This window comes from Mytilus edulis, chromosome 6, assembly GCF_963676685.1.
Source record: "Mytilus edulis chromosome 6, xbMytEdul2.2, whole genome shotgun sequence".
NCBI classification, from domain to species: Eukaryota; Metazoa; Mollusca; class Bivalvia; order Mytilida; family Mytilidae; genus Mytilus; species Mytilus edulis.
Genome location: NC_092349.1, coordinates 340,040 through 367,028, shown reverse-complemented (window position 1 = coordinate 367,028; position 26,989 = coordinate 340,040). Strand labels below are relative to the sequence as shown.

At 32.0% G+C, this 26,989-nt stretch overlaps 1 protein-coding gene across 3 annotated transcripts in view; it reads left to right on the top strand.

Moving 5' to 3' along the window:
* Nucleotides 1-26,989, top strand: part of LOC139526882 (protein unc-13 homolog D-like) — a 49,256-nt gene that overhangs the window by 1,813 nt on the left and 20,454 nt on the right. The window contains exons 1-2 of one of the 3 annotated variants that reach the window (XM_071322025.1): nt 3,356-3,671; nt 26,491-26,598. In XM_071322025.1, the coding sequence (XP_071178126.1) occupies nt 3,432-3,671; nt 26,491-26,598 (348 nt within the window). In that variant the 5' untranslated portion in view covers nt 3,356-3,431. Of the gene's footprint in view, nt 1-3,355; nt 3,672-21,565; nt 22,007-26,490; nt 26,599-26,989 lie in introns of those variants that run through there. The other 2 variants (XM_071322023.1, XM_071322024.1) reach the window with 2 other exon arrangements.

The following is a 26,989-nucleotide window of genomic DNA, read 5'->3' as shown; positions in this document are numbered from 1 at the left end:
AACTTAGTCATTTTCAATTATACCATAACCAATTTAAGACAATTATGATATTTATAAACGGAGAAATTGCCAGAAAGTTTTTCAAAAGAGTTGGTATTACTAAAACCATCTGCATTTTTCTTTAAGACCATATACATGTATAAGCGGAACAAAATTGAAAAACAATACCAATCGTTTTATAGCCTTATCAACTAATGATATACCAAATGATTGTTTTCTGTTTAGTCATAAAGAGCTACAAAGCAATGTTTTTAGATTTTTATAAAAGGTCGTCCAGTTAAAAGTTAAATCAAATTTTATATGCACGATTCATTAGGTCATTGGAAAAAAAGAATCCAGTCATAATGATTACTCCATTAGAGGAGAGTCATGCTATTACATATTTGAGATTCAGTTTGGGGCTTGTATCCCTTTTCATTTAGCAAGATAAACTAATTCATCAAGATGTACATTTTGTAGTGGGTTTTATGTTGATCACAATTTTCTTAAATAATGTAGTTTTTGGACTATACTAATTAACTGCTTTGTGTATTAGAATGGCTATGATGATGTCTGACCCTTTTACACTTTTGTCCCCTTTCGTCTTCCTAATCTTCCTTGACGTAATGATAGACAGCTTATGATAGATAACTAATTTTCGTCACATGCTCTTTCTTCTTTTTATTATTCGTAGTAAATCTAAATTTATTCCATTTTATTTTCACTGTATTAAATTAACTTGCACTTATCCCTTCGATCTTAAAATAACAGAAGTGTATACATCTTGTTCCTCTACTAGAAAATAAGAATAGAGGGACACCACATATAAACTCTTATGTGTAAAAGTAATTGTAAGATTGTAAGGATAAGAGAAAGTTAACATCAAATATGAGAAAACAATTTGAAATATTAAAGAAAATTTACTTTGACCTAGTATATATTTGTTTACTTTCTACACATTTTGACTTTGATGGAGAGTTGTCTCATTGGCAATCATACCACATCTTCTCATGTATATTCATAAAATTTTCAACACAAAAAAGGAAACAATAAAAAGAGGTACAAGTGGCTGTGATTTGTGTAAAAGATGAATGTCCCAAATGAAAAATAGTAGGAACATTATTTTCAAACCTTTTAAAATATTGAAGTGATGGCACAATGCAACATTCTTCTAGAACTTATAGCAATATTTTAAATAAAGAATTAAGTACTGCAATATTAGGCCTGCAATCAGCCAACTGTTGTGGAAATCACAGTCATCACGGACGCCCATCAATTAGCATAAAAGGTGTTAGCTGCTACAGACATCATGACAGTGGCATGCAAGTCGTAATCCGCTAGGAAGTATGGAACACCTCAATGTCGGCATTAAGTCTGATTATGAGCAAATTTTTGTTTGCTGAAGTTGGCACTTATTCTGGGATTCACTTATTTTTGTGGGTATCAATTTTCGTGGATTGCTGAAAACTTGCCTTTTCGTGGATATGTGGTTTCATGGTTTTGCCATATTCTGCATACAACCTGATTATGAATTCTAATGCAACAACATTTGTAACGTTCATTTTGATTGGATAACGTCACTTTCTTACATGGCATCAATTGACAATTGATGCTATGGGACGTACGCGCAAGCCCAGACGGCATATGGAAGATTTTAAATACATGTTTTAACGTTGTTTTCTGTCAGTTTCATTAGAATGGAGATAACAATATTGTATTTTAAGCTCCGACGGCATCAATTTGGGATTTGATGGTCGCAAATACCCGTTTACTGTCTCCGCTAACGCGTCGCCAGTAAACTTAATTTGCGACCATCAAATCCCTACTTGATGCCGTCGAAGCTTAAAATACAATACAGTTATCTCCTACATTTGTAAGTAGTAATTCGTTGAACATTTGAATTTGTGTTTCACATTTTTCTTCGAAAACCATGAAAATTAGTATCCAACGAATAATAATAAAACCGCAGTATTCATGAAAAATAAAAGCAAAAAGTGTTTCATGTTGAAAGCTATATCAACTGTCATAGTTTATGTTGTTGTTATTGAAGTCGGGATCTATCTGTTTTATCTTAACCGATGTCATATCAATAGCGTTTAGAATGTATTCTGTTAGTCATACATATAATAGTTAAAAAAAAAAAAGGTTCATCTAGACTTCAATGCTCAGACGCATTGGTGGCCTTGGACTGTTTTCTGCTCATTGGTCGGGCTCTTGTGTCATTGACACATTTCCCATTTCCATTCTCAATTTTATCAGTTAAATCTCCATGCATGTTTTAAATAAAAGAAATAGTTATACATTAGTGATGTTAGGTACTGACATTTCAGCTTAGCCTTTTAGAGAATCACCGTCCATATTTTGAAAAAATGATTTAATACAGATGACATTATCTTGATTTAGAAAAATCATAGCATTTGTTTTCAGAACTTGAATTTAAATGTCAAAAGTAATTTACACAATTTAGAAATACTATACTCAATGGAGCTAAAGTTCATTCATAAGTCAATGTTTTAATTCATATATACGTGACCTGATATTGACATGTTTTAACTGATCATGTACAAAACTTTTGTCACTATCAAAATACTTACCATGCAGCAAGTAGACTAAAAAAACACAAATTTGACCTAATACAATAGGACCTTCCATGTCTGTGCCATTGGTCTTTTGTGGATAGTTGTCTCATTAGCAATCATACCACATCTTCTTTTTTATATATTCCAGTAAAGCTGCGGAATGGCGAGTAACGAATAGCGAATAATTCTTTTGTTTATAAATGATGTTGCTGTTTATATGAAAATGATAGATTGATTGATTGTTGTTTGCTTAACGTCCAGTGGGAAATATGTCATGCAAGGTCTGGACGATATATGAAAATGAAAAGATAAACCAAATTTCACAGATTTCCGTAAAACATTAAAAATGTAGAATTATAATTTCTAGATTGTTTTAATTCGTTTTTGTTTTTTTTTAATTTATTTTAACAGTTCTACGTTTAATGTTCTTATTGTCAAATATATAGGGTTTTCCCCTTCTGCGTTGTTTTGATTTACGAAGACTGTATTCGACTGGATCTTTAGATACCGTTTAATTGTGTGAACATTAACTTTAATAATAAATAAATAATACAAAGCACGCATTTTATAGAATACGAAATAAATTGTATACTTATCGGTTACATCTTAAATCAAACGAATAGCAGAAAAAGGTTAACATGGTGTAAAAGATGAATTAAAACCTATCTTCATCAGGCGACATTATAATAGAATTAAATAGGTTTTTATTCGATAGATTGTAATTGTTTGAAATAACAAAAAGGTTGCATTTTATTGGTTAAACTTTTCATATAAATTGTAATTTGTTTAAAAAGTTAGATACCAGTTTGTTCGATAATTTTCAGATTTATTAATTGACATAATTCATTTTTACAAATTGCTAGAATTTAAAAGATGAACCGGCGTCATGATAGGAAATATAGTATTGATACTGTTCAGAAATTATGTGAAAAAGACTGTAAAAAAGAAAGACGAAACAGTACTGACGGATCTGTCGTCCACTTTCTTAATCGTAATGATCCTCATTGGAGAACAGCTAACACAACAAAAGACACGTCAGTGTTAAATTCACATCGCCTCCTACGACGGTCTAATCCGGCATATCGCGGTGTAAACTTCACGGGCAAGAGGCAGGTAAGTGTTGCCTAACCACTCAATATCAATTACAAAATATTTTTTTCGATAGTTTTTTAACTTATAAGGATGCTAAAAAGAAGCATTACATGTTAATAATAACAAATTAATATGAAGAACAGAAATTTACCAAAAATTCCAGTTTTCGTGTAAATTCTGTTAAATGATCGTGTAGAGTTATTGAATTGTCTTTGAGCACATGCTTTCATGTATAATCATGATAATATATGTTGTAATTAGTTTGAAACGTTGAGGGCGTTTATTCTGGATCCTCTTATTGGAAATTGAAAGTGCCAAGCTTTCTCTACATAACTGAACTCTTGCAGCAACTCTTTGAGAAGTTCACAGGTGGCTTGTTGCAAGGCTTTTATCTGCTTCTATATAGTATGACCTCCTTTCGGGTTTAAATGTTAACGTGTCGCCCTAATCTATGCCCAGCAACTGCTTATTGCATTTATTTATTTGTTTTCCGCCAGAATATGCATATATTTAATTAATATTTGTCACTGAACGTTAAGGAAACAACAATCAATAAGTCATTTCTACCTAACGATATAGATGTAAGTTAAAAAGTATTCAGGCTTATATGGTGTGATGTTACACTATTGTTTCAGATAAGGATGAAGGCTTGGTACCATTAAAACGTTTAAAATTGTTTGCACCTGTCCCAAGTCAGGAATCTGATGGTCAGTAGTTGTCTTTGTTGATGTGTTTCACAAGTGTTTTTTGTTTCTTGTTTTTTTTTTTTAAATAGACTAGACCTTTGATTTTTCCCGTTTTAATGGTTTTACACTAGTCGTTTTGGGGGCCCTTTATGGCTTGCTGTTCGGTGTGAGCCAACTTGAAGTCTCCGTGTTCAAGACTGTAGTAGATCTTTGATGATTTACTTTTATAAATTGTGATTTTGATTAAGTAAATTTAAGTCACAGTTGAATTTTACATCATAGTTCAGCTCCCCGTATAATTTTACATAACTTGAAGACAAAGGGGAACGTTAAATTGGATAAAGATCATCAGCTAGACTATTGAATTTCTCGCTACATTAAAGACCTGTTGGTGACCTTCTGCTGTTGTTTTTTTCTGTGGTCGGGTTGTTGTCTCTTTGGCACATTCCCCATTTCCATTCTCAATTTTATCGAAACACGTTTGAGGATGCATTATAGTTATCTTAAGATACATTAAAACATCGGACAGGAAGTTGGGAAAAGTCAGTAAAGTGGACTAAGTTCGAGCAGGCGGATTAAGGTACTTATCATTAAAAAAAAGACATCACAAGACTTTGGTGATGTAGGAAGCTGCATAGGTGCTTCATAATCCCTATAATTCAGTCGTTATACATGTATTTCACTCTGTAACACAATTTGTGTTTCATATCATTAATTATTAATATTATTACTGGAGTATTAATTAGGAAATTCATTAAAAAGGAATTAATTACAGCATAACCGAACATTCTATGAAATGTACACTTTGGACACTTTTAAATAACGATCTGTTCAAATATTATAGACATACCATGTATACCCTGCAGCCAATAAATGACCATGTCTACTGTGAAATAACATGTATCCTTCAGGGGGGTAATTGCAGTTTGACAATTAACCATAGACTAGAATTATTTAACATCCAGACGAATACGTAACCGGCCATTAGCTATGGGCCAATGTTTATGGACAACTGGATATATAAGATCCAGCTTTGGACTTGAAGGAGGACAGATTGGTACAAGAGATTGGTACCGGAGATTCCGTCAAGGTCTCCCCCCTCGTGGGTAGGCTCGAAGATATGCTCTTAACATCCGAATTACTCCATAAGGACGAAACCGTTATACTATACGATCACGTGCCCGTGTGAGATACTGAACATTCGAACAATTCTACTTTAAAGACAGTTGTGAACATTCGAACATTTGAACTTTAGAATCTTTCTTGACTTTGTAATTACGTAATAAAATATATTTAATCATTACTGACTGTGTCACATAAGTCAAAATTTGATGCCGTTTGACCAGGATCGACTTGGATTGTCTAAAATAACGCGAAGGAATATAAAAGGTAAGAACTCAGTTACTTTCATTTTTCTTAATGGACAATCAAGATATTTCTATGTCAGTACAACAAGTAGAAATGGCTTTTCAAGGGATGGCACACATATTAAGTAAAGTTTTTGATTTAAAGGAATTGAGGCCGTATTTTTTTAAAGGCTAAAAATCTGAAGTTTGTTCACGAGATGTGGTTCAAATAAAACTTTTTATTGGGTGTTTTAAGGTATTATAGGTCAATATAAAAATTATGAATATTATACACATTTTTTATCAGAATGAAAGGTTATTTTTTTGTGTTAATTTTTATGCGGTACGTGTTGTTTAAGAGATAGGATAGATTACACATATGATTCTTAAAAAAATAATAAACCGGTTTTTTTTGTGAAGTTATAGAGAAGCTAGTTTTTCGTTTAAAGTAAATTTGTAAAAAGATAAAATGTTTGATACATTAGCATTTTTTGTTCCGTATTTAATGGTGGTTTTTGGTCATATTATGGGTTGTTTTTTTGAAGATACACTCAATTATTCTAGAAAACATATGTTTTACGTAAAATGAGTAGAGCACCGGTGTAAATTAAGGTTGAATTAGAACCTTTGGTAGATGAAGTTAAGGGTACATTGAGGATACATTGTTTGCGTATTTTAGCCATTGATAAGTATGGATTTACGTAAGTTGGTAGTGTGTACGCACATTTGTTTAGAGAAAACAAATAGTCTATAATTTTAGATTCCAACCCCTTCTTCGGTTGATTAACATAAGTGATGTTAGTAATTAAATGGTGCAAGTTTTTTTTATGGTGTTAGATTACGCCATATTTACATATTGTTAATAGGAAAAGAGACGTATCTTCAGAAAATAGCACATAAATATGTTTTGCCCTAAGGGATTTACATACTAGTATTGTTGTGGTAGATTGATATTAAATTAAGAAAAAAAAAAAAAAAAGAGACATACGAGCGTAACGAGAAAATTTAAGTGAAATAGATAATTGATATTAAAGGAAAACTAGCTTTACAGTAAAATTGAAATTTTTCATGAACACCTTAATATGAGGATTAATATTAGAAATTAAGATAAGAATAAGGAAATAATTAATTAAGGAGTTGAAGAAAGAATCTTAACGATGTGTCAGTTTGTTCATAAGTAGGCATAGATTTTTTTTTAATTGTTTTAGTTTTTAAGATGTTAGTTAAGTTTTAAAATCAGATTTCAATTTATACCCTAACGCTGAGCCGTATTGAAATGTATAAATAGGATAGGCAGTAGGTTGGAAATTTTAAAACAAATAATTTTTTTTTTATTAGATATATAAAAAAGGAAGGGATCATTATGATAAGGACACTTTATACTATTTTTGAAAAAATGTAAAAGATTAAGGAGAACAACATTTTTTTTTTGCAACAAGATGTTGTTGGTGTTGTTGTTGTCAAATATAAAAAAATAGTCAGTAACAAGACGTAGTTGAAATTTTATCAAAGGAATCTTAAATGGTTTTTTTTTTTAAAGAGTGATGAGAATAAATCTTTGGTCTTTACTTAGAGTTAAGATTAAATAATGAGGCACTAAGGTTAAAGAAATAAAAGTATTACAATTGGTAACAAGGTAAAATATATTTTTTTTTATTAAAAAAAAATGTTTCATGTGTATCATGTAGGTGTAGGGATTACATTTAATGATTCATTAACTTATTTGATTGTAAATATATACATAATTGTATATCTTAAGTAATGAATAAATAAACATATCTTGTTTTTATTAGGTAGATTTTCTCAAAATTGTAGACGTTGTATACAAGATTTATTTATTTTTATTTATTTTGTTTTTGTTTTAACCAGATAACTTGATAGTTTTTTTTTTTTGATTTATACAAAGAAAGTGTTTTATCAAATTTAGCTAGGCTTGAATAATCAAGAGAACTAAAAGATTTACCAGACGATTGATAATGAAAAAAAAAAAGAAACAAAGGGGAAGTTGACAATTTTTAGTTTTCCAAATTGAAATAAGTTTTAATTTATCAGTGGGGTTAAGGTGCGATCTTCATTGGAATAGCCATATTTTTGTACTGTTAATTTATTAAGAATATATCTTGGTTAGCCAAAAAGAAGGGTGCGAGTTCGAGTTCTAATGCCACGAACCGTTGGCACAACATGGTGTCAACGCAATTGGTTGGAACAGATGTTACTGCTTCCAGAGAGACTGATGTTTTCCTCTGCGCCATTGCTCAAGGACGAAACTTAACCCAATGACGATGTTATTAACAGCCTCTTAAGAAGGACGAACCAACCAGCTAGATGCACCAACTACTTCTAAATGAAGATGATGATGACTGACACTTGTACAAAGATTTGCGCCCTTTCCAGTAGTTGATGAACATTATACTATGATGGTGACGGAAATAAAACATGAACTATTTATACTGAAATATTGAACTTATGATTCGAATGAACTATGTGTAAATATATCCAGATATTGGACTTGATGAATGTAATGAACTTATTATATCCTGATATTGGACTTATAGAACTTTATAAACTTTAGATGTGTGGTGATGGTTACCGGAAACCTTACAATGAACTATTAGGATAATCTACAGGAAGAAAAACTACCGTATTTTATTGAACTTTCGTTCTATTTTGGATGGAAGGCATAATATGTAACACAATTTGTGTTTCATATCATTAATTATTAATATTATTACTGGAGTATTAATTAGGAAATTCATTAAAAAGGAATTAATTACAGCATAACCGAACATTCTATGAAATGTACACTTTGGACACTTTTAAATAACGATCTGTTCAAATATTATAGACATACCATGTATACCCTGCAGCCAATAAATGACCATGTCTACTGTGAAATAACATGTATCCTTCAGGGGGGTAATTGCAGTTTGACAATTAACCATAGACTAGAATTATTTAACATCCAGACGAATACGTAACCGGCCATTAGCTATGGGCCAATGTTTATGGACAACTGGATATATAAGATCCAGCTTTGGACTTGAAGGAGGACAGATTGGTACAAGAGATTGGTACCGGAGATTCCGTCAAGGTCTCCCCCCTCGTGGGTAGGCTCGAAGATATGCTCTTAACATCCGAATTACTCCATAAGGACGAAACCGTTATACTATACGATCACGTGCCCGTGTGAGATACTGAACATTCGAACAATTCTACTTTAAAGACAGTTGTGAACATTCGAACATTTGAACTTTAGAATCTTTCTTGACTTTGTAATTACGTAATAAAATATATTTAATCATTACTGACTGTGTCACAACTCATTTTAATCACTATATTTACAAGCATTACTGCCAAGTTTTGTTTTAATCAGCTTATTAGTTTGAGAGAAATTAAGTATAAATTAAAACGAAGTATACAGCGATTTGTTAAAATTTTTGTCCAAAAATACAAATCTGACACGCCGCATCATGATAGAATATAATCTTGAGCAATAAATTCTCCAATAAATAATTAAATATTCATCCAATCTGCATACAAACAGTTGAATGTTGATACACAAGATCATTCTTGAGATGATAAACACCTCTAATGTATATTTTTGATTTCATTACAAGATGTCTTTGGGTCCATTTATGCCTCTAACTCCCTCAAAATTTGTACTTTTTAGGCTAATAAATCAAACTTTTTAGGTTACTATCACACGTTTATGAATGAAATGTGACAATAAAAGAGTAATTTAAGTGTTCAAGCTGAAAGCATGAACTATCCATATAAAAATGTAGTGATTCAATTGAGGTTTTAACGAGGCCTTACGTAAAAGTTAAGTTTAAGTAGCGTTTAAGAGAGGGTCATATAATAGAATTCATCTTATTAAATAATGTGTTGTTACCGTTTCAAACAGTTATGTTTTAGAGTTACTTAGGATCAAGTTTTCTTTAATGGCACAATATACTTATATAGGAAATTAGAAAAAAAAAGTCAGAAAAAACTACTCTTGCAGAGCACTGGCTTGCTCTACCTACTTATATTCATGGAAGAGGCCTCATGGAAGAGCCATATTTCAAGAAAATTTTCCCTCAAATAAGTCTTTGGACTCAATCCACTGAGAATATTTCATTTTCAATATTTTCGTGAAATAACATGATAAGTGTTTTGCATGATAGATAATTTGTTAAAATTTTGGCATGTTTGATAAAGGGGGGATCAAAATTTTCTAAATGTTTTTACTGGGGGTGGATCAAATAAAAATAGTGAAATATTTTGGGGGGATCAAGAAATTTTGTATGTTTATTTTCAAAATGCCCACCCCATTCCCAAGTAAAAAAGTAAAGGGGGCATCTGCCCAGTCCACATCTTATGTGGTAAAAATTTGGTTAATTACATAAATAGTGAAACAATGAAGCATGGCTGGAGCAGTCAGCGTTTCCCCCTTTTGAAAATTTCTTAATCCGTCACTGATAGACATTTCTAAAAAGTATTTTCTGACAATGTACTGAAAATGCATTTTATAAGGCACTATTACTGAAATTCCGTATTAAAATAAGTATAATAAGGTCATTGTACGCATATAATCATGTATTGCGTTGTTTTGTAAATAGCCTTTTAATTTTGAGTGCAACTCCATAGTGAAGGAGTATCATTTTCATGTGAACACGTTATACAACAATTGATTCTACTATTGTGTTTTGGTCTGCTTTGTTTCAAAATTTAAAAAAGGATGTAATCCTGAGGAGACATAAAGATACTAAAGTACACATAGACCAGGAAGTTTGGAGTTCAAACTCATATACCTTTAATTGTCTCTTTTTAGAATATGTTAAAGAACATCTAGAATGTTGGATATCAATATATTAATGATGTCATCACAGGTGCATATTTACTCATTGTATTCAAACCACTCCTTCCGAAGTTATAACAGAAATACCCAAAAATATGAAACAGTATAACAGAACACCAATTCAGAATCCTTTTCATTTCCACCAAATTTTGCTATTTTCACAGCTTTCTTAAACATTAACTTCCGTTTAACTTTATAGAAAACTATCTTGAAGTGCTACATATTTGTTTTTCGTTTATTTTTTTCATAACTTAGGCCGTTAGTTTTCTCGTTTGAATTGTTTTACATTGTCATTTCGAGGCCATTTATAGCTGGGCTTTGCTCATTGTTAAAGGCCGTACGGTGACCAGTGGAGAGTTGTCTCATTGGCAATCATACCACATCTTCTCTTTTTATACTACAAGCACGGTATGTTTACACGTAACGCATTTGGTTTATTTTTCTACAATATATCAAGAAACGATCGCTACATTTTATAAAATGCTTTCGTTCATGTGCCAGTTTGTTGTTTGCCTTATGCGAAATGAGTGTTTATAAGTTGGTCAATATTTTATTATTTATGACGAGCTGCAACATTCCTTGTAATCATGATTAATATGATGATAGTCCACCTATAAATATAGTCATACTCACTGTTATTGCAATGAATAATATATAGCGTAGTTTTTTGCAAAAGTATTTTTTTTTTTTATGTATAACTTTTTTTCAAAATAACAGCCAACAAGCAATTTAATTGATTAATCAGAGAAAACTGCTCCTACAACCGATAACCAAGAACAACATAATACATATGTAAGACTCACATGTTGTATTTTGTGTTGTTGGACATTATGTAAAGAAATCATGTGAATACTTTATATGATACAAATCAGCATAACTTTTATGTTAATTTGTTTAACTTTCTCACGGTAAAATGAGCAGGTGTTATATGAAGTCACGTGACTTCAAACGCAATAGAACAGCATGCAATTGCAATTATTTATTGAAATATAAAACTCGTCCAGTATGGGAATTAATGACAATATAAACAATCATGTGTTGGTCTAAAATGATTATTTTTCTATGGCATTTTTAAACGTCAGGTAGATTTTGGTAACTATATGTTGTAGCAGCTCTTTATGCTGGATGTTATATTGTTATCTTCCTGAACCTGCACGAACTATTTACATTGGGCATTAAACAACCAACGATCAATCAATCAATGCTATATTTATTAATACAAATGCGAATTGTATTGTTATGTTAATGTGTTGTAAATAGTTGTTTTTTTTGGTTTTTAAAGGAATGACACTGACCTGTTTATTGTGTTAGGTACTGTCGTATCCGTGTATATGGGTGCTAGGCACGGTGCTGGTCCATGTATATATATCTTAATTGACTATCAAGCTAATGACAATAACCTTATCATGAAATGGAAAGGACAGCACCCTCGGTGGGTTCCTGTGTTATTGGAAATCATAAAAACCCCGTCTCGAAAGTTCATATTGGTTTGGTCACCTATAGTCAGTGGTTTCATAATTTTAGTTTTGTATTGACAAAAGACATATATGAATCTGACAACATACATGTATGACCATAACACAGGCGTCACAAGTGGAGTAGGAACTGTTTACCCTTCCGGACACAAAACATATGCCCGATGGTCATTACTGCTTTGAATTTGTTTTCTGTGCATTATTTAATCTGTAGTCATTTTAAAACATATTTTGACAATACGTTTTTAAACACGGCTTCTTTTTTTGCATCTAAGACGAGTTCTTAATGTATGCAAATAGATTTTATTTAGATTATGCGCATATATGTTGTAGTCCTAAGGGACAGAAAATATCACTGTTTTTCCTAAGAAATGCGTTTTAATACAAACATTTGAATAATGTGGCCTTGCTTGTGGATGGTTGTGGTAAGACTGTTTAATTATTCTTCCATTTTTCTAATTTATTCATCAACAGGTGTCACAGTATGCACAGTTTTCAACTGTTTCATATAATTTTCCACGTCAAGGTCTATCATAGTTGACTATACGGTATGTTTCTGATTGTTGAAAATCCTACAGTGACCTACAATGTATAGTTGCTTAAACTGTGTCATTTTGACGTTGTGTGATTTTTGTCCCCAAACTCCGAGACAGCAGTGCCGTTGCTTTGTTTAACTTTCAGTCGGCGTAGCAATGCTAAGACAATGTGACCATTGTTTCTGAGTTTGAGTTGTCCCATTGGCAGTCATACCACATCTCTTGATTGTGTAGAGTAACCACTCTGACATTAAAATACCTCAAAATATTAATGTGATATTTAATGTCCTATAAATGAATGTTGTGTGTAATGGGAAAAAAAAGTATATTAGGGACATACCGTTTATATTCATCAATTATGTTAAATGCGATTTAAATATAAACAAATCGATTTGCACTCGTCATACCTCGCCTAATTTAGTGCCTTCATTTAAGGCTTTAAACTAGGTTAGCCGATTGGGCCGATTGGTTGACTGAAATAAAGTTTGGTTTTACCTATTTTTCTTTGCATACACTTAAACAGTTTGATTCTATATAATAAGCAATAAATAAGAATATAAAAAAATGAATTTCCTGCCATTGTAGGTGGTGATCTCTGTGCACTCTTTCTTCAAAAAACGTGCCGCCACGAAATAGGATAAAGCACTAAAATTATTGTTTAACATTCAATCAATCAACATAAATTAATTAAAGTACGATAATCCTAAAATCTTGAAGTTTTGAAATAAACATTTTAAGTGTGTGAGAAGATGGAAAAGAATTGTGTCTATTGAAGACAGTTACGTTAGTGCCACGGAACAAAGTAGACAAAGATAATATATGCGCTTATGTACATCTAATTGCAAATGTCTAGTAAACCTGGGAACAGTATAAAGAAAATTATTAGAAAGGACGAATGAAAAACTGACCTTATGAATATGTGGAACAGGGATGCAATTCGGAGCCATTCCATGCAGAAAAGGATATTTTCTCGGGCCTTTTCCTTGTATGCAATGTTCCTCCCAAGAATACACCACTTGTTAATTTTTTGTTACATTTCAATACATATGCGCCTGGAATATATTAAAAATAGTAATAAACCAGAGTTAGATTACGTGTCCCGGTAAAGAAAGATTTGTTTTCGCTTTATCCTGCTTTATAACTCTTTACAAGCTATTTTTACTTTAGTTTAGGGAAAATTTTGCAAAGACTTAAAATGAAAGCCCCCTGAAGTTGGTCATTTTTTGTGGTTAATCCGGCTTATTTGGCTGTCCATACCGAACTAATTTTGACTTCGTTTCAAAGACACAATTTTCAAACCTTAAAATGAAAATGCATACTCAATAACTCATAATTTTATCTATCAAGTTCAAATTATTAAAACGTAACAATGTTTGTATACACCAAAAAGTTTTATTCTGGCTTTGTCAAATGGAAGTGATTTTTCTGACTGGACGAATCCCATCTTTTTAGCACTTCTGTGCATTCAATATTGCAAACATTGTCACTTCTATGTATGCAGATGCAATAGTATTTGGTGGGAACATTTTATGTGTGGAAAGGAGTTGAGTTGGGTACCGACCGTTCAGATCCAAATATTGAACACACCTGCATGCCATTATGATTAACCACCTTGTTGTTTTAACTAACAACCAGTGCTACAAAAATAATGCATGATTTTAACCAATTTTTTCTTTTCAGTGTTTTTTTTTCTCCATTTTTTTTTTTGTCAGCCCGCAATAGGAGGCGACTGCCTACATGTCTCTATGTTATTTACGGCCCTGTTTGAGGATGCATTTTAGTTATATCAGCAAGATACATTAAGACATAGAACAGGAAAACGGACATGTAACGTTTTCCGTGTAAAGCTGATCATTGGTGAGCCCATTAGTGTCGTGATTTGAAATAAGTAAAAGTCAGTAAAGTGGACTAAATTCGAGCAATAAACAGGTGGATTAAAGGGGACAATGTTTCCAGGCTACAACTTTTGGGGGGAACTTTTGCTAATTTCATATCAAGGAAAACAACGTAGCATGACTGAGGAGTCAATGAGTCCCCTCTTATGAAAATTTCTAAATCCGCCACCGATAAAGAAATTTCTGATGAAGATTTTCTGATAGTGCACTGAAAATACATTTTATTAGGCACTATTACTGAAATTCCGTATTAAAATAATTAAGTATAATAAGGTCATTGTACGCATATAATCATGTATTGCGTTGTTTTGTAAATAACCTTTTAATTTTGAGTGCAACTCCATAGTGAAGGAGTATCATTTTCATGTGAACACGTTATACAACAATTGATTCTACTATTGTGTTTTGGTCTGCTTTGTTTTAAAATTTTAAAAAGACGCAATCCTGAGGAGACATATAGATACTTAATAACACATACACCAGGAAGTTTGGAGTTCAAACTCATATACATTTTTGTACCTTTAATTGTCTCTTTTTGAAATATGTTAAAGAACATCTAGAATGTAGTGATGATGTCATTACAGGTGCATATATACTCATTGTATTCAAACTGCTCCTTCTGAAGTTATAACAGAAATCCCCAAAAGTATGAAACAGTATAACGGAACACTATTTCAAAATCCTTTTCAATTCCACCAAATTTTGCTTTTTTTCACAGCTTTCTTAACCATTAACTTAAGTTTAACTTCATAGAAAACAGGTATATCTTGAATTGTACATGGATCACCTTTTTTCTTGCCAAATTTTAACCTTTGTTTAAAGTCTTGTAAGAAAGAACTGTTTTTCAGAAGCCAAGTACCACTAAAAATAAACCATGTTTTTTCTAGAAATATCAAATGAATATACTATGAAGCGCATTAATCCCTAACTTTTCATTCAAACTCATAGACAAATAAATTTTAGCTTAATATATTTCTTTTTCGACAAAAGTTTCATTTGTGCAAATGTGTTGGTTAGAATGAAGACATTAAAACACTGTTTCGTGTCAAAGTAGGGCCGGGTACTTTACATACGTCGTCAATTGGAGGGAGTGAATTCATGGAGGTCTGACACTGTAAACACTCTATGTTTAAACGTAACGCATTTGGTTTATTTTTCTACAATATATCTAGGAACGATCGTTACATTTTATAAAATGGTTTCGTCCTTTTGTCATTTTGTTGTTTGCCTTAAGCGAAATGAGTGTTTATATGCTGGTCAATATTTTATTATTTATGACGAGCTGCAACATTCCTAGTAATCATGATTAATAGCATGATAGTTCTCTTATAATCACATACTTACTATTGATGAAATGAACAATATGTAGTGTAGTTTCCTGCAAAAGTATGTGTACTTTTTTTTTCGAAATAACAGCCATTGAACAAACAATTTAATTGATTAATCAGAGAAAACTGCTTCGACAGCCAATAACCAAAAACATCATACTACATATGTAAGACTCACTTGTTGTTATGTTGTAATGCTGTTGGACATCATGTAAAGAAATCATGTGAATACTTTATCTGATAAAAAATCAACATGACTTATATGTTAATTTGTTATGCTTTCTCACGGTAAAATGAAAAGGTTTACTATTATTCTATTATGAATAAAATCCATATAATTGGAGATAGGACTTCGGCCTCGCCCCCTATGGATTTTACAAACCCTCTATGGGTCCGTAGGGGGTCAGTAGCGAACAATATAACTTATAATCTACTCTTTATTGGTGGTTCTATATACTGTATTTGTTTTTATTTTGCTGTTTTAAGGTTTTCTTTGTTTGTATGTGTGTTCAAAGTTGATATTCTTATTTAGCTAGACACTAGTCTATCTTATCAAATTAAGCTTCACAGAACTGTTATATCCCCTCCTTCTTTTTAAATGCTAGATTTAAGGGATACTTGTATCGTCGTGACTGGTAAGGTTTTTTTTTAGTTTCTGTACTTTTGTGAAATGTACTATACATACAGGTCTATTTCGCCTCTCTTTTGTATATATCTCATTCTTATGTGCATTTGTTTCTAAACTTAGCGCTTATTTCAATGCAACAATGCAAAAAAATCTTACAAGTTCTTTATTAGATTTTTTGATGGCGTATTAAATCATAATCCTGTTACCTTTGATAACTATTTAGTAAAAATGTTATTCCTTGAAATGATTTAATATCTATCAAAGATGTGGAACATGTTTTATTATGATAATTTGGTAGGCAATGCAGTACGTGTCTCTTCCATGACAGTCTTGAACATAAAAAAACTAAATATTAAATAAACAATACTCCTTATGCTCTATGCTCAAGTTGACTGTCATTGTGCAACTCAGTTAATAATATGGAACCCTATGGGAAAAACCAGAGAACTCCTTTTGTCAGAACACACTGTCAAACATCAAAACATACTATCCACAATGATCTGTGTCTACACTTGTTGTATCCTCAAAATATATGTACCGTCTGTGCAGACAAAATAATGTGATTAATTTTTTAAGCTATTTTTATATACCTATTAAAATACAAAATGCATAACTGTACCTGCAGAATTTTTTATCAAAAATAAAACCCTTTAAATCAACTGTAAATGATCAATCTTTGTAAATCCAGCTTTGGAAATAAAATAGAAGTAATTTATATAGCTAACGAGAGGAAATAACTAGAACTCGAAGTCCGTTATTTATTTGGCATTGTCTTAACTTTACATGCTAACTTTTCTGTATATACAGTTGTTTTTCTTTCTTTTTGGTTGCGTGTACTTTTTTTTAACTGGAAGACCATTCCACATTCAATATTAAGGGAAAAAGAGGGGGGGCGAGAAGCGGGAGGATGATTTGCTTTATTAATGAAACCGGAACCCTAGATTCTCATTACAAAATCATTTTGTCTCCACAAAATCATTATCATCTCCTGTGAGATTCGAACCAAGAACCTCTGTTTGACAAGGCAGCACTGTAACCAACTGCGATTAATAAAAAATTACACTTCCCTAGTTTAACCTCTTACGACTGACTATACGTATATACTGAAGAGAGGCAAACCCGTCATATTGAAATGCTGGCCTGAAATATTATTGTCCAACATGTGTTCAAGACTGACTCAACATGATTCTCCCACACAAAATGCAGGATATTCTCGAGTGCAAAGTTGGCACTTCTCGTAATGAATAAGTCTGTCTAACAACAGCAGGTGTAAAAGAGATATCCCTCCAAACCGGAAACTAATTAAGAAACACGGCATCTTTGTTTGCATCGATACGAAATCCAAAATTAAAGAAGAGAAACGAGTTTTAATGTATGCAAATAGATTTTATTTAGATTATGCGCATATATGTTGTAGTCCTAAGGGACAGGAAATATCAATGTTGTTCTTTAAGATCTGCGTTTTAATACAAACATATGAATAATGTGGCCTTGCTTGTGGATGGTTGTGGTAAGACTGTTAAAATATTCTTCCCTTTTTCTAATTTATTCACTAACAGGTGTCCCAGTCTGCATAGTTTAACATTTTTTTGTTCACGTCGATGTCCGTCATAGTTGGCTGTACCCTATGTGTTTTACTCATTGTTGCGAGCCGTACAGTGACATATAGGTGCTTAAAACCTGGGTCTTTGTATTCAAATTCCGAAACAACAGTTACATTGCTTAACTTGAATTTAAGTCAGCGTAGAATAGTTCAGACTTTTGGAGTTTAAGTTGTCTCATTAGCATCACAACTCAATTATGTGTATAATAACCACATTGACACTAAAATACAAAGAAAACATTTGTGATTTTTAATGTCTTAAATGTAATAAAAAAAGTGTTTTTAAAAGGGACATACCGTTTATATTTATCTATATTAAATGTGATTTAAATATAAATTCTTTAACAATCAAATCGATTAGCACTCGACATATATATCCTCTAATTTCGTATCTTCATTTAAGTCTGAAATATAGGTTAGCCGATTTGTTGACCGTAATAAAGTTTGTTGTTACACATGTACATGTACCTGTTTCTGTGCAAAAACTGTTTAACATCCATTTCTTAGTTGAAGTATGAATAGTTTGATTCGATATAATTAACAATAAATACACTATAAATCTAAAAATAACATTGTACTAAGTGTTAATATTTTCGATGACTTAATATATAGCCTATGCAGATATATATAAATTAAGTACCAATTTTGTAAGAATATAACAGCCTGACGGATGACAACCATTAAAAGAAAAGAAAATATGTTACTGTAACAGTATATCATTTTTTTTTCTGAAACTTGTTCATTTCTAAGATTTGATTTTAAATGTAGAGGAAATAAAGTGAATATCTTTGGTGACATAGAGGAAAATGACGAACACTGCATCAGACAAGACCGACACTGAGTGGGAATGTTTAGTAGTTGTACATACGGCACACGAGAACACAATGATCATGACAGAAACAGTTTTTTTTTTTCGTCCTTATAAAATATCTAGAAGAGATATAACAGCACTATAATCTATTTTACCCCAGTTGGGGAAACAAAAGCATAGAAAGCTGATAAACGGTAATTTGAGCCGTAAGTGGATTCCTCCGGTCACTCTATCTTCCTCCACAAACAAATCTTGCCGCCACGAAATAGCAAAATGCACTTAAATTAGCGTTAAACAATCAATCAATAAACATGAATTATTTTTATTACGACTATCCTAAATTCCTGAAGGTTTGAAATAAATATTTTAAGTGTGTGTGAAGGTGGAAACGATACATATCTATTGAAGGCATTAACATTGATGCCACGGAATAAAGGAGAGAAATATAATATGTGCTAGTGTACATGTAATTGTTAGTGTCTAGACGGCTGAACAATAAATAAAGAAAAAAATGGCGAATGAAAATCCGACATTACGGATACGTGAACAGGCCAGCGATGCAATTTGGAGAATTTCAGAATTATCACACCAGACATTTTTTAAGCCCCAGTCACACTGTCACGTTTCAAGAGCTACGTTTTAATACGTTTTGAAAGCGTAGCGAAACGGGAATACACATGTACGTAACGATCGAGCGTAGTGAAACGTAGTGATCCTTTGTTCAAAATGGGACCTGTCTCGTATGTTTTGAAAATTCAACCACAAACGTAGCGAAAATTAAAACCTTGGAAATACGTATCAAATATAAAAAAGAAGATGTGGTGCCAATGAGACAACTGTCCACAAGATACCAAAATGACGCAGACATTAACAACTATAGGTCACCGTACGGCCTTCAAAGCCTAATGGAACGTAACAAAACGTGCTAACTACGTATCGAAACGTATCAATGCGTGGTGGAAACGTAGGTCTACATGTACTAATACGTCGCAAAACGTGATAATAACGTAGCACAAACCTAGTAAAACCTAGCTTTCAATATAACGGTACATTTTTATTCAAAACGTAGTTGAAACGTAGCATTTTAAAATGTAGTAAAACGTGACAGTGTGACTGGGACATAACTGAAAATTTTATTCTAAAAATGTGGAAAATATTCAGTTTTTTGGATAATGAACTTCATCGGTTTTTCTGGCTTTTATATGAACTATAAAAGAAAAAAACATTTTTTTGAAGATTTTAATATTAAAGTCAGCATAATGTTGTCTACGTCTATACGTTCAGATAGTAAAACGATAATACTTTTCGCCTCGTGTGTTTTTTTTTTTTTTGTCCGCAGACAACTAGGGTTTATAATAAGAAATAGGCAACGCCAATATACGTCTTTCATAACCTTATCGTCTCAACAAAATCACAAACATAGTTATATAACAGTGGTTTTCGTGTTTAAGACAGCGACCTCTGCCTGCCGACGGAATATTTTCAGTATGTAAATACAAGAAAAATACTTAATTTTAGAATAAATTGAAAAATAATTGAGATAAATCACGTATATTATATCAAGATGACAGTTGAATTTCTTTATCAGGGGGTAGGTAAAAATTCCTTCTGATAAAAACGTCTTAAATAGAAAAGAATCTATAATATCAAGTATTAGAGAGCTCTTGTCATTTATCAGCGATTTACGGGGGTACAAAAGAGGGGGAACATTTATATTAGAATTTATTTTTGAAATAGTTGTTCTTGTGCTATGGTCAGTCAATTAATGCGATAACAGATTACTAGCGTACGTGCTGTTATGCCATTGTATACTACTGCTACATTTGTCTTATTTTTTGCAGCAAAATAGTTGAGACTTATTTGAGATGAGCTTTTATTAACATTCACTGTCCGAGTTTGCCAAAAAAAAGACATAAACAATTGATTTCAACCGTCTTAAACCATCCGAAAGACAATGTTAATTTAAATGTGTTGTCATATATAGTTAGTGCTGGTGATGTGTGAAAGAAATTTGATCCTCCTCCCTCCTCCTAAAAAAAGAGGGAACAAAAACAAACATATATTATATTTAAATCCAACATATCACTAACTCTAACTTAAAACGATAAGTGTTAGGGTCAGATTGTATTCCTAGTTGTTTCTGCACACCGAAAAAAAGCAAAACAGTTTCTCTTTATCGGAATAGCTGGTTTTTTTTAACCTTATTTTTTGAAACCTGATGCAGATTCGATCAAAAATCTTTTTTAATTTATTTTCAACTTTTAGTATTCTACAACTTTCCTCCCTCTATTTCATTCAGAATTGCATTGTAATGGTCTTTCTTGTATCTTGAATCCTTTGGCAATCTTGACCTTTGCTCCTGGTAGATCTACCCCCTCAACTACCTCTTTCTGTATTGGTAAGGACACCATTTGTTTGTATATGGATATAATCTGTTCATAACGTGGTATAAATCAAACTGCTTGTAATATTTCATAAATTTTAGCTAAGTAATAAAGGTGCGTTCAAATAATTTTTCCGATTGAAATATTTTATCTTCGATCGAGATTTTATAGCTACTAAAACATTGATCAAATATTTCCAGTCCATTATTCGTGAAGTATCCACAACAGAATATAGTGACGTTACAGTACTTTATTTTAAAGCAATTGCAAGTGAAAAAATAACTTTTAATAGTTTACATAAACTAATAACTTGAATTTAAAAAAAATAATTACGGTAAGATTTGTATGTGCTTTTTAACGTGATCTTTGGACCGTTATATAATAAATACACCGTTTTTCTATAGAATAAACTATTCAAGATTTTAATATTGGAATATAAGTGCAATATGGCATCTCCACCGAGATCATTAAGTCTCCCGTCAACAACTCATGGGCCAAGTAAAGCTATGCAGAGAACTGGAAGTTTGCCGTGCACTGGATCTCTAAGAACCAGCCAGTATGGACAGTACCTAAAACCCTGTTCGTCTTTAGATGATCTCGATGAACATTACACCGAATCTTCACCGTCCCCGGGGAGTGCTGAAAGTTTACCCGACGGGGGATTTTTCACAAAACTAAAAAGGAGATTATCCTCAAGGAGAAAGAATAAAAATCGGCGAGATAGGAAAGGATCAGAGGATTTATTCTTGGGAGTTTTATTCAATAATGATGTCGGAAGGCGGTTAAGTAATTCATCCAGGGATAGTCTACCCAAGGAGTTCAAGGTATTTTTTATTCTTGGGCGTTTTATTCAATAATGATGTCGGAAGGAGGTTAAGTAATTCATCCCGGGATAGTCTACCCAAGGAGTTCAAGGTATTTTTTTATTCTTGGGCGCTTTATTCAATAATGATATCGGTAGGAGGTTAAGTAATTCATCCAGGGATAGTCTACCCAAGGAGTTCAAGGTATTTTTGAACATTTCACCATTTTAAACCCGCTGGGTGATAGCAATGATAATATTTGATCCATAGTGTGTTCATGATAAACCCACCATAGATACATGCATATAATTACTTATGTTACTTATATAACAGCGTTGTTTTATAATGTTATAGTTATTTTCCAAGTTTCTTAAAATTTAAGGGGTCATTCATTTGGATACATACAAACAAAGATTGACCTAGAAGGAAATATGCAAGTGTTGCTATAATAAGACGTTCGAAAAAAAGGTGGTACAGCGTTTCGTCGTATAATTTCACAACGAGAAAGATCAGTCAAAAATTGAAAGTTAAATTAAATACATGTAGTGCGCTTAACATATTTGTTTGTTTTGTTCACACATCGTTGTCAATATAAGGGAATTTGATGCTACTGTCATACAAGTGATAGGTTAAGCTAGCCTGTACCAAGTCAGAAATATGACAGTCGTTATCCATTGATTTATTGTGTTTGAGCTTTTGATTTTCCGTTTAGATTAGGGACTTTCCGTTTTGAACTTTCCTCAGAGTTCAGTATTTTGGTGATTTTACTTTTTTCCATGATGAATTTTAAACACGGTGTAGATTCTATAACCTATTCGTCAAAGATTCAATAGCTATCGGACATATGCATAATATTCTGTTCTTGTCCTGATTAATCATGAACTATGTGTTACTGGACATTATGCAATAATAATCACTTCATCTATATTTCAACCGAAAAATTACATCGTCTGTAATAATGTCAATACATGTCCGCGCGTGTAAAACTCTATTCTTTTTTCAATTTTTCATTTTTCTCTATTCTTTTTTTATATATCTGCCCTTTATTCTGCTCTTTTTGCTAATAATTCTAGAGTCTGTGTCTTGTCCTGAACATACATGAAATATTTGCCGCTGGACGTGTAGCAACCAACAATCAATCAATACAGTTTGTGTAAACACGATCCAGACTCTCATATCGGATATAACGACAAAAGTTTTGAGATATTTCGCCTTTAGTTATTTTAAAACATTTATTACAATATTTTTGTCACACTTCTGCAGATATAATCCAGTCTTTCAAACTAGACATTTCCTGATTTTACTATATCTTATTCTTAACCTTAAGAGACTATTTTGTGAGTACTTAATATGTCCTTGGCAAATCAAAATATGTGCATGTTTTACATAATGATATGAACATTACGCAACATGTAGCGCTTTAATTTTGACCTGTATTGAATATCGGGTTTTACCATATCTGCACCGGAAATGTAATCCACTTGAAAAATCATATCTTGTAAAAAAATCATTATACATATTCTGTCGATGTCTATTGTTGAATATAAAAATCTTTAAATTAATGCTCTCAAAGTATGCAGATAATACTAAAATTAGTTTTATAACCCATTTACAACTATACGATGATACTATTCGTTTTAGAAAAACGAACTGCGCGTTAATATTCTTACGGTCGGTTATCAATTGTATAGACATTTATCCATTTAGTAAGTTAATTCAAAATTACAAAAGGTGTATTACCGTGATTGTTAAAAGTGTCATTAGTACATGTTTGTAAGGATACGGGTGGTAAAATAGGTAAAATACCCGTATGTAGAAAAGAAACGTATTGTACAAACGTTTCAAACAGTTAAATTTGTAGATAAAACAAAATTCACAATACGATGGTTTTAAGTTATACTGGAATAAGATATAAGTAAATGTCATTTTAAATGGGAATGAAAAATGAAAAGGTAAAATTTTTTTCGAATTAAAAAGACGCAGACTCCCCTATGACACCGTCCTAGACTGTCAACTGAAATATTTTGAAATGTTTTGATTATTGTATTTATACTTAAAACACAAACAAATCACTTTCGTTATTTACTTGAGTATTAGCCACAAAATGAATTTACACTTTAGGAAAATCTTCAAAATACATGTACATAGAAGACATCATAAGTACTATATCAAACATCATGATACGCAATATATAAAACAGCATCGAACGGTAAGATTTTAATATACATTTTATTTACTAGATATTTTCTAATCTTGGTTTAATTTTAAAAAGTCCTCGAAAAGTTAACAATTCAAAGTCAATTTGATAAGAGGTGTGAATTTGAATGTCATCATTTGGACTCCAAGCAATTTATCACGGACACACACTCAAAATGTCGCAGACCTTTTAAAACACTCCTTGACTTTATTTCTTTAAGGAGTAGTACTCTGCAGTCGCGTGCTTTTGATTTAAAATTCAAAATCTTATCGCACGTGCCATTTAGCCTTGCACAGTAAGACCAACGTGCCTTACAAAAAATATAACTCAAGTCTTATTTGCAAAACGGAAAGTTTATTTACTACCCATGATTCTTTATCTGAGGGTACCATAATTGAATGGGGCTTCTTCATTTCTATATTATATAAAGATATATAGGTATGTCAGGAATCTGATGTTCAGTAGTTGTCGTTTGCTGGTGTGGTTCATAAGTGTTTCTCGTTTTTTATATAGATTAGCCCGTTGGTTTTCCCGTTTGGATGGTTTTACACTAGTAATTTTTGGGGCCTTTATAGCTTGCTGTTCGGTGTGAGCCTAAGCTCTGTGTTGAATTGAAGACCGTATCTTGACCTCTTTGTTTCCTCACTAAATATGCATGCCATCTTTGTAACTGGATGCGACGTTAGCCCTTAAAAAGTATAGTTTTAATGTGAGATTATAAACATATCATATTTGACATGGTTTACCCAAATAGCTACCAATTTTAACTAACAATAGTCGTACCCAAAAAATATTTCTTTCTTATCAATCCTTTTCATAAGACACTTCGTAGCAAGAATAAATTGTGTCGGCAATGCTACTGTCTCATGTCTGTGTTAAGGAAATTTGCTTTTGTCATACTGAATATATACTGTTGTTTCTTATTTGTGTTTGTAACTATGTGTTGTTTATTATATTTGTAAAAGAATATTATATTACAATGATATTATATTATGCTCCTTGTGAGCCTATTTTATGGAAATAAAGCATCTTCTTCTTCTATACTATTTCTGTACTTGGTAATACAAACTCAGTAGTTTTAATCGTTTACTATCGTGTGATGTTGGGTTACCATCTCGTTGATAGTTACATCATAAATCTTTCATTGACTTCTTTCATGTACACCTTTAAATAATCAATCAGAATCAAACAGTTCACCCACAATGCCTCCCACACTCTAATTTCCGGGGCGTCAGTTGTCAAGTATAAGCGACTTTATGATAAACTTTTCATGGCTACTAGTATATTAAAGGTGGACTATAAAATTACCGTGATATACTTATCACACTTTCATTAACATACATCGTACTTGTATAGTTATAGTAGTCATGAAACTGGTAAATATTTATTTCCAAACAATCTTTACGATACAATGAAAGTACTCTAATAGTATCTAGATTTAATTTGGATTCAGAATTCGTGGTTCGTGCATTTTAAAAATTGATATGTTTTATGGGTTTTGATTTCGATTTAAGAAAAAGAAATCATGAATTAGATCAAGTTTAAAAATGCTATTGAAAATTCATGTTTTAAAGTCAGCCTGAACAAGTCTCTGTTCAGTGTGAGCCACGGTTCTGTGTTGAAGACCGTACTTTGACGTATAAAGGTTTACTTTCATAAATTGTGACTTAAATGGAGAGTTGTGTCATTGGCACTAGTACTCATACCGCATCTTTTTAAATCTATTACAACGACTGTATCTGACTAACTACGATGTGTATATCACTTATTCCATTTCCCAGTTTTTCTATACTTCTGGTTCTTCTTGGTTATATTTGTTTTTGTAATTATATTAAGTAAAGTGCTTTGCCTGAAATGATTTTTAGTGTACAGTCTTTTGACATTAACTCTAGTTCTTTTTGGATCGACAATAAAAGTTGTAAATCAGTTTAATCTCGACACTCTGTCCATAAATAAATATGTACGCAAGGGGAACCATTTCAGTGACTTTCGTTACTAGGTATATTCAGACATTGTAGTACATGTATTATATTGAATCGATCTTTCTTCCATGGTTTATCTTGATGATTTTTGTCTAGAAAATTGTCGTCAGAGGTCGATCTTTAACAGTGTCAGTTCACATATTTTCTCGCCTCGATAGCAACTTGAGAGTCCACACAGATTTAATTTAGGATAGGCGTTTGTTCATTGTGAAGACTGTTAGTTGAACTCTAAATTTTCCATCTAGAACGAAATTCAGTAAACGTCATAATTTCTGTTAACTTTGCGTATTGAGTAGTTGTCTTGATAAATTTCATGTTTCTTTCAGAATGAAAATATTTACCGAGGCTTATTACGAGGACTGTTACATCCACTTGGCATACCAGACAAAAGTCCAGGACTAAGACCTGGAGATTTAATTGATCATTTAAGAGAGGTAGATATGTTGAACATTCTTATGACGTAGATTTTATCTAATAATAACTTGTAAACGTCACAAATGTGTTTGAATTAAATGGGCGATGTTTCGTTAAATGCTTCCTTAGATTTAAATGACTTCCGAATGTTTATACAAAGATAAATTTATAGCTAGGGAGTTTATTATTATATCATCATATGGAATGTTATTCAAAAGACCTTGATGAGGTCAATCGCATTTATATATAAACCGACCTTGTGTAGGGCAGAAAAGATTACACTATAAATATTAGTTGACTATTTAGTTATGATCTAGTTATGTTATGATTTTGAAAACTACATTTTTCTGCAAAATAAATTGTTGTCTTTTTAAGAATTGGGACTTTAATTATTACTGTGTATTTATCTTT